Genomic DNA, 9,807 nt, shown 5'->3' on the forward strand with positions numbered 1-9,807 from the left:
AAATACGTTTGGGTTTTTTTTGCCAGATCTAGATGAGTGTGCTGAAGGTCTCCATGACTGTGAATCAAGAGGCATGATCTGCAAAAATTTGATTGGTACCTTCCTGTGCATTTGCCCTCCTGGAATGACCTGGAGACCTACCTGATGGAGAAGGATGCACAGGTAAAGCTTAGAAAGGGAGGAAGACATCTACTGAAATATATACAAGCAAACAAATAAAAAATTCTCTGTATATGTGTATAGAAAACTAGAAAATAACAATTCATAAAAAAGACTTAAGGTAGCTAATGATGCTAAACATTTTAAACTTTCTTTTTTGTTTCAAGGTTTGAGCCTCATCTGGAAGTAGTTCTAAATGACTAATCAGGATTCCAGAAGAAACACTCTATTGTTGTATAACAAAATCCAAAAGTTTTTCAAACAGTTATTACATTTAAGAAATTAAATAGCTAAACAAATGAGACCTCATTTGATGGGTAGGAAGCAAAATTATCATAAATAAAAAGTTATGTTTACTTTAGCATTAATATAAATAATATGTCACTTCTTTAAAGAATTAACACTGTAAGATTCTGAAACTACCTATAAACGCCATGAAGAGCAAAAGATGTGGAAACTGCCAGAGTCAGAATAATTCCCCATCCTGTAAGTAAGCAAACAGCTTTCCTCCATCATTTACTCAATTAGCTGAGGAGGAAAGATAACTACATTTTTAGCAAATTGTACTTCTGGTATATTAAAAAGACCATTCCAAAGTTCTCTGCCAAAAAAATAGTAAGCATCCATCTTAGTGAATGTTTTAAATGAAAATATTTTAAAACAGTGTTCCTTCAGCAGGAGATGACTCCTCTCCTTTACAGAGCTTTCTGATTTTTTTTTCTCAGGTAATATGATCTGTATTAACAATAATTTTGTCTTTTTTGACATGTAATTCTGCCTTTAACTCACCTGAGTTTTTTCTGAGGTTTCATTTTAAATATCTATAAAGGTGTGTAATTGCTTGCAGTATCTGTGCCATTAGCTATGGAAAAAATACACTAAAATTGTAAACTGTTTTGGGGAAATATGTGGAATATTGGGGAAATATGACATTGAAGGAAAGATCAAAAGTACTCAGAGACTAGTAGTGATTACAAAGTGAAAATTCATTATGCAAATCATGAAGGTATTTCAGTTTTATTTAAATATTACTTGTCAGGGAAGTGTTATGACTAGACGTTGCTTTGCCGAAAGTGTTTCCTGCTTCTTGTTGTAAGTTGCAGAGCACATAGAAGGATTAAATTATTAAATTCAGATTTATTATTAAATATTTATGATTAAATATTATTATGTTATGATAGTCATCATCATCATCATCATGGCTAGGCTTCGCGAACGAAGATTTGGGAAGGCTCTATCCACATTTGCTGCAGGCACGCTGGTGGCTTATGAGGCCAATACGTGACAGACAAATCCGATTGCAAAAGGCACAGCAGAAAGACTCCTTAGATGGTGTATTCTGCAATACACGGTTCTTTCTGCGTTGCCTTTTTTCCTCGAGGGTGATCCTGCGTGTGTTCTCAAAGGCGACAGCTGCGTTATAGATGGTGTGTCTCCAGGCCTCCCGATTTGAGGCCAGAGTAGACCAGTTATGGTGATCAATATGGCCAAGGCTGAGATGTTGTTTCCGGGAGTCCTTGTATCTTTTCTTCGGGGCTCCTCTCATGCGGCAGCCAGTGGCAAGTTCACCGTAAAGCAAGATCTTAGGGAGGCGGTGGTCCTTCATCCTTGAGACATGTCCCGCCCAACGCAGCTGTGTTCTCATCAGCATGGCCTCGATACTTGTGATAGCTGCTTGCTCTAGAACAGATGTATTGGTCACATAGTCTGACCAGTGGATGTTTAGAATTGTACGGAGGCAGCGTTGATGGAAGCGTTCTAAGAGATGCAGGTGGTGGCGGTAGATGACCCATGATTCAGATCCATATAAGAGAGTAGACAACACTATGGCGTGGTATTACTCTGCTCTCCATTGCTGGCAAAATCCTGGCAAGAATACTCTTGAACAGACTAATACCCACTATAGCAGAAGGTATCCTTCCTGAAAGTCAGTGTGGTTTCAGAGCCAACAGGAGCACCACAGACATGGTATTTGTCCTCAGACAACTGCAAGAGAAGTGTAGGGAACAGAACAAAGGTCTCTATGTAACCTTTGTCGACCCCACCAAGGCTTTTGACACTGTGAGCAGAAAAGGTCTGTGGCAGATTTTGGAACGTTTAGGTTGTCCCCCTAAATTCCTCAAAATGATTATCTCACTCCATGAGGATCAGCATGGCCAAGTCAGATATGGCAATGCACTTTCTGAGCCCTTTTTAATTAAGAATGGTGTGAAACAAGGCTGCGTTCTCGCTCCTACCCTATTCACCGTCTTCTTTAGCATGATGCTCCAAAGGGCCACAGCAGACCTCGATGATCAGGACGGTATCTACATTCGATACTGTACTGATGGAAGTCTATTCAATCTAAGGCGACTGAAGGCCCACACTAAGACCTTAAACCATCTTGTCCGGGAGCTGCTTTATGCTGATGACGCCGCCCTTGTGGCCCACACAGAAGCAGCTCTGCAGCGTTTAACATCCTGCTTTGCAGATGCTGCTGAGCTCTTTGGTCTGGAGGTCAGCTTAAAGAAGACAGAGGTCCTCCATCAACCTGCACCTCAGGATGTCCCCCATCATCCCCACATCACCATTGGTCAATCAGAGCTCAAATCAGTCCAACAGTTTAATTACCTCGGTAGCCTCATCTCCTCAGATGGCAAGATCGACGGAGAGATAGACAACAGATTAGCAAAGGCATAGAGTGCTTTTGGAAAACTCCATAAAAGAGTATGGCGTAATAAACACTTGAAGAAAAGCACCAAGATCAGTGTTTACAAAGCCATAGTGTTGTCTACTCTCTTATGATAGTCATATTATTATTGTTATTGTTATGGAGGTTTTGTTGTCATTATTATTATTATTACTATTATTATTATTATTATTACTATTATTATTATTATTATTATTAACTCTTTTCTGGGATGCAGTACAGAAGGAATGGAATAGGATAATTGTACTAAAAAAGCCTTTTCCAGACTTTACCAGTTGTTGGTTTTCCACTTCTTGTAGATATTTTTCAAATATTACAGAGAATAATTGACACATTTTAGGAGTCTGATGTATTTTCCAGTAACAATTGTTTTATTATAATTATTATGTTTTTATGAAGATGAAAACGAGTGCCGGACCAAGCCAGGTGTCTGTGAAAATGGTCGTTGTGTGAATGTTGTTGGGAGCTACAGATGTGAATGTAATGAAGGGTTCCTATCAAGTCTATCAGGCATTGAGTATCTTGGTAAGTGCCTCTTTTGTACACATTTCATCTTAAAGTGTAAAGGATGCAGACAGTGAATTAGAACCTAACAGCTCTCATATCTACAGAAATGAAATAATCATCCTTATTGAACAATGATATAATATGAAATAATGATATGAATGAGAAGCATCCTGAGAATATCATCTGAGCATAGCAATCAGGGGCTTCACATTGAGGTGTCTTAATTCTATAGGACATGAATCTTGACAAAAGATACAGGTGTTTTTAAAGAAGAAGGAGAATTTGATTACCTTGAGATAAATAAAAAACTGGGATACAGAGTAAAATTCAGTGTTTGCATATTCAGAACGCAACCTTAAGTGCCATAATACTGCAACTAGGCACCTGAATTTTCTGTACCTTTAATTCAGACAGTGATTATGCATATAAAATACTATGATTTCATGAAAAATTGCAAGACATATTAAAAATTTTTATGCAGGTCTGCAGATTAAATGCTACTGAAGAATTTTATGTTAATCAGCCTGTATTTCCTTTTCAATACATTCAGACTTGCACTATAAAATTCATCATTCCCGTTTTGGAAGGCAAACAGAACTGCAAAACCTTACTTTTCCAGGACAAACATTCAAGTGTAAATACAATACTGAAATGGTATGAGTATTTATTAATATTTTTACATTAAAAATGCCTGAATATTATCTTATGTAAATACTATAAAACCAGCTCCCTGTAAATTGTCATCAGTAGTGTTCTGATTTCATGGCAAAGCAATAACACAGGAAGTGCATAGAATTTCCCAAGGATTGAGAACAGATGGGAAGAGAATGCTGCAGTCTATTAACCCCAGCAAGTCATTAACACCAGGGAAATACCCTGTTTGGAGATCATTGTTGCTTCCTTATATTTAATATGTAATTTTCTTATTATTTCCTGTAAACTGTGATTTGGGAAGGTTTGCTCATTGCTGCTTTTTCTTCAGGATTTCCTGGGTTAGAAATTACAAGGAAAAATGAGTCTGGCAGAAACACAGTATTTCTTCAGAATTAAAGCACAAACATGAAATAGATTACAGTGTTTTTAATGCACTGTGCAAACTTTTATGTTCTTTGGACATTAAAATTTATTCCACATCTCAAACTGAGGACAAAGCATTTATGTGTTCCTCAGGTCATAATGTCCCTAAAGATCTGCAATATACCTGTGTAGGAGAACAGAAATCTGCTCACAAAGAGAAGGTCAGCCAAATGTTGATACATTTACATATTCCAGGTGTTCAGAAGGATTTTAACTCCTAGTTCTAAGAGAAAAAAAAGAAAATCTTTCATTTAAAAATTTAAGCATTTTCAGACCATAATTGATAATGTCTCCATTTTAATTAACAAATAAGACAGATGACATAGCCTATTTACAAGATATGATTTCCACAAGTTTTGGAGTTTCCATTAGCACTTGAAACTGGGATCTCTGCTCTCCTCAGCTGCCTGTTTGAAGGAAACCTGTAGCAGCTCCATGACTTTCAAACTTTGCTTCCCTTTCATTATTGACAAGTATTGACAAGGCTTAAAAAATAAAATAGAATTAGACAAGGACAGATCAACAGTAGGACCATAATTTTTTTTTTCCCCCACAACAAAGACTAGGACAACCACAGAAAAAGGACTGACTTGCGTATACACTTTTTAGTGACAAGGATTTTATTATTTAAACTGCATCAGGGTAATTAGAGATGATCAGATATTATTTTGTCCAGTAAAACAAACAAACAGAACAGACTTCTAACCCCACTCCAAGTAAAAGCATGGGCAGCCTAAGTGGAAGCTCAGTTTTGCCCACAGCCTGTTTTACTGTTGAGCCAGTCTTACTATCATCAGATATGCCCCAGGGCTCAACTTCCCTAGAAGTAAAACTCTTATCCAGCTCATGCAGGTACTGAACATTAGGAATGTCTTGAATATATTTGGAATTGCAGCATACAAAAAAAAAAATCTGAAAGGTTAAATCAAGACAGTCTTCATGATAGCCAGTAATCTTGTAGTGCTTGCATGTGTTGACGGAGAGCCACAGTAATACATCAGGTGCATAATTTTCTATTCTTCTCTGTTTTAATCTCTTTCCTTCTTCCTCACAGATAATCACCAAAGGTTTTGCTTTGCTGAAGTTCTACAAACAATGTGTCAGATGGCTTCCAGCAGCCAGAATCTTGTCACTAAATCTGAGTGCTGCTGTGATGGAGGCCAGGGCTGGAGGAACCAGTGTATGCAATTCAATGCCCGCTGCCCAGAACCAGTACAAGAAACTCTGTCCCCACGGACCAGGCTATACCACAGATGGAAGAGGTATTGGCAGGGCAAAGAGGCAAAAAAGGGGAAAAGAATATGCTCACATATTTAAGAGAATGCAGGATTCTCTTTGAAGTTCCTTTGAAGAATTTCCTGTTGAGTTTAATATTTCAAATACTGCTCAGCGACCAGATAATAAAACCACATTTCAACAGTAGCTGCGGCCAGAACAGCTGTGCAGAATGTTCAAGATTGGAATCTCTAAAGCAGGAGATACCACAGTAACTAAAAGCTAGAAATTATCCCAAAGCTTTTGTGTGCTGAAAAGTTGCATACATGGCAAAAGCAACAACTGTTGTTCTAACAACACTCTCACAATGCTTTGCAGGTACTGTTTCCTCAGAGGAAGCAGAAGCTAATGTACATTTTTTAGTTGTGAAAATTTTATGACCACATGAGCAGCCATAAGAAAATTCACTTCTGTGGGGTTTGTATTTTGAGTTAGTAAAACTGGGACTTGAGTACACAAAGAAATAGCAGGAAGGTTTTGATACAAAGAAGAGTAATGAAAGTTTGAAGGATGTTTGGCTTTGGATTCGGATCCATTTTTAAAGAGGGAGAAGGGGTAAAGCTCCTATCAGAAGCACCGTGATAAGGAACTCTGCAAAAATGGAAGAGGAAAAACGTTGAATTTAAAATTGAGAGGTGACATGTTTATTATTTTCTGTACAGATATTGATGAATGTAAGGTCATGCGAAATCCATGCAGAAATGAACAGTGTATTAACACAATGGGCTCCTTCCAATGCTTCTGCAAAGCTGGTCGCACCACTGACATCAGTGGCACATCTTGTGATGGTAAGATTCAGTGTCTTAGTTACCAGAGATTTATTTCGTTTTTACATAGTGATGTATCAACCTCTGTAAACCTTTGTAGCAAACCATTTTTTTCTCTTTTTCTGTTTTACCACGTTTCTGTCCTTCTTTTCCTAACATACACTTCTGGTTTTGCGTTTGATTTGGGGAAATAGAGAAATGAGCTCTACTGGCAATATTCCTGCAGTAGAATGATCACTGAAGTTGTACAGATCAGTTGTATAACCACATTAACTGACAAACCAGCTCATGACTTTTGGTCTACATTTTCCCACTTTTTTGCTGGTTAACACATATAAATATACCATAGTATGCCAAAAAATAAATACTAGTTCCTTACATGAAAAAACTCAGGACAGTTTTTCATGGTAGAGGCAACCCCATATAAACTCCACAGCAACATAGAGAAAGGAATAGAAACTCTGAACAAGTATGAATCAGAAGCTTTTTCTGTGAACATTCTCTTAAATGTAGTGCTGTCCAGCAGATATCCTTCTGTTGAGGAATTCAGTACAACAGATACTTAATAATTTCTCCCTTCAGACATTGATAAGTGCTCCCAGTCTCCTAGACCATGCAATTTTATCTGCAAGAACTCAGATGGGAGCTACCAGTGCTCATGCCCTCGGGGCTACATCCTTCAGGAAGATGGAAAGACATGTAAAGGTAAAGAAGGTTATACACAGTAACTTTTTTATTTGGTTTCAACTTGGCTTAAAAGCAAATAGTTTTGAAGTGTAATTTTTTTATCAAATTAGACTAAATGTGCCTCTTTTTCTGTTGACTTTTCTTAAGACAACACCATCTCTTACTTTCAGATCTTGATGAATGTCAAACCAAACAACACAACTGTCAGTTTCTCTCCTCCCTTGGAGGCTTCACATGCAAATGTCCACCTGGTTTTTAATCAAATGTTGTAAGAAAAAAATGTTTTTCCTGAATGTCTGTATCAGTAAGACAATACAATAATTGCAATAAAGCTTATTTTGGGTTAGTTTTTATTTGTTGAAATATCTGTATTCTTTATACAAAATAAGCAATCTAATAGTAAATCTGAAAGATTCAGAGCAGGAAAAAAGGGTGTTACGGTGCAAACACTTCTTCATTCATATTTAAGGTTATACAGTATTTGCTGACTCAGTTTCCCTCTCATGACACAGTTGAAACACAGGAGTTAAAATGTCCTTAGGAAGTTAAAACTGCCTCTCTAAGAATCTGTCAAATATCGGGTTCAGGTGGGCTGGCCTTGCAGAACATTGTGCTTGTCCATTAATTGAGTGCTGAAGGACCATCACAATTTAAGTTGGATAATTCAGCTCTGAAAAAAAAGTCTGCATACGTTTAAGAGTAGGAGTGTAAAATCTCCATCCCACCCGAGCAGCAGAATTCTCTAAAGACCATCAATAAAGGTAGTTTTGCTTGCTAGCAGTTGCTTCATTAGGTACACAGTCAAATAACACAAAAAATGTTTCTTTTTTTTTTTCCTAAAGTATGCAGGGTTTCCACAAAGACATAAGATAATATAGTGCCCTTTTATTCTATTCCGAGTTAAACGGGCGATTGCTTTTAAGTAATTGTTGTAGGTTAGAAATCCAGGAGAATTTTTCTTCCCCTTGCCCCCACTGTAGGAAAGACGGAGTTTGAATGGAAAGGGAGGCGATTAGCTTTACAAAAGGTCTAGCCAGTCAAGCTGCATTCCTAACGAATGGCCCATCGGAGGCTGGGGGAAAGGTAGGGAGGAGTTTTGGGGGGGTTGCTGGCACTCCTCAGGGGGGAGAGATCGGACTGCTGAGTTTTCTCTCTTGCTCTGGGATGGAGACGGGGGTCTGTGTGTGTGCATTTGGAGAGAAGGCCTGGAGGTCTGTCTTTCTGGCTTCTTGTCCTGGTCAAGCCCTGACTGCTGGCCTCAGCTTCCCTGCGAGCTGTCTTTTGTCTCCAGCCCGGACCTGCTGCGTTTTCATCGGAGAGTCTCTGTGCTCACTGGGAGAAAAGGAGGAGCTTTGGGGTGCCGTCATCTGAGAACAACAGTGAGTCCTGTGGGGGTGGACTGCTTTTCCTTCTGCCCTTCTTCCATTGGGGGAAGGGCCCCCCATTGTTTCTTTTTCGGCTTCTCCCGCGACCCGAGACACCCCCAGAGCCCCTTCCCGCGCGGTGACCGCCAGAGCCCGACAGCGCCCCCTGCAGGCCAACACCGAGCACTGCAGGCTCTGCACCTCCAGCGATCCAACAGCGCCCCCTGCCGGCCGTGGTTGGAACTGCGCTAAAGGACAGAGAAGTATTCAGACTTTCTTTTGTTTGAAGGGGACTTTTGGGTACAGGACTATTGTTTAGCTGTTTTTATGGTCTGTAACTGTTCGTGCCAATATACATATATCTTTTAATAAAAGGTTGTTATTTCTTCCCTTTTTTCCCACATTTCCTCGATTAAAGCCCCTTAATTTTGAATTTACAATTGCTGAGAGAGAGGAGTTTGGTCTGTCTTGTAACTCATCCTCTTTAGCAAACATTCCAGTCTCTTCAAACTGAGACAGTAATAGCCAATACTGATTGTGTGTTTTTGTCACACTGGTAACAGCCAGAGAAAGGGAAATTGGACACATTGGCTTAACCACCAAATTAAGATGAAAAATGCTTGGTTTAGTTGTACTCTTTAGTTTCTGAGTATAATAGAAGACAGAATCAGTCTGGATGAGCAGAATTAGCCCTATATACTCTGTTGGGGTTCTTTTGTAGGAGTGGCACTTTACAAGTTAATTGCATTAAAAGTCAAGTTGAGGGTCTAAGGTTCCAGTTATTGGACATGGTAACAATGAGTTTCCCTAGTGTTAGAGACTTATTCTTTTTCAGCATAAACCTCCTCTTTCCCATGCTGTCAAAGCCCCAGGCTTGACAGCCTGCTGCATCACTCTTCCCTAAAATATTAATAAATTAATAAAGGAAATGCAAGTTTTTAAAGGACTCATACACTTAAATTTCACTCAAGAAACAAAATAGAAATTATGGCATTGTAATTTGTTTCATAATTAATGAAAGTGCTTGAAGGACTGTCTCATCTGGGAGGAACCCCATGGGGAGCAGGGGAAGGAGTCAGCTCCTCTCCCTGAGCAGCAGCAGAAACAACCTGTGACGATCTGACTGTGACCCCCATTCCTGTCTCCTTGCACACCTGGAGGAAGGAGGGAGAGCCTGGGAAGGAGGGAGGGTGAAGGGAAGGTATTTTTAAGATTTATTTTGTTTCTCATTCTCCTGCTCTGATTTTGTTAGTAACAAATTCAATCAGTATCCCCAGTTGAG

General features: G+C 39.0%; 1 protein-coding gene across 1 annotated transcript in view; it reads left to right on the forward strand.

Moving 5' to 3' along the window:
• LOC113983423 (fibrillin-2-like) overlaps positions 1 to 7,420 on the forward strand; it is a 29,480-nt gene extending 22,060 nt beyond the window's left edge. The window contains 8 exon segments of the mRNA XM_027712528.1: positions 27 to 136; positions 138 to 162; positions 3,248 to 3,373; positions 5,487 to 5,643; positions 5,645 to 5,694; positions 6,370 to 6,495; positions 7,057 to 7,179; positions 7,332 to 7,420. Coding sequence (XP_027568329.1) covers positions 27 to 136; positions 138 to 162; positions 3,248 to 3,373; positions 5,487 to 5,643; positions 5,645 to 5,694; positions 6,370 to 6,495; positions 7,057 to 7,179; positions 7,332 to 7,420 — 806 coding nt within the window.
• The last annotated feature ends 2,387 nt before the right edge of the window (positions 7,421 to 9,807 follow it).

The sequence above is a fragment of the Pipra filicauda genome, unplaced genomic scaffold (assembly GCF_003945595.2).
Source record: "Pipra filicauda isolate LSUMZ 115617 unplaced genomic scaffold, ASM394559v2 scaffold168_size1973030_pilon, whole genome shotgun sequence".
Lineage (NCBI taxonomy): Eukaryota > Metazoa > Chordata > Aves > Passeriformes > Pipridae > Pipra > Pipra filicauda.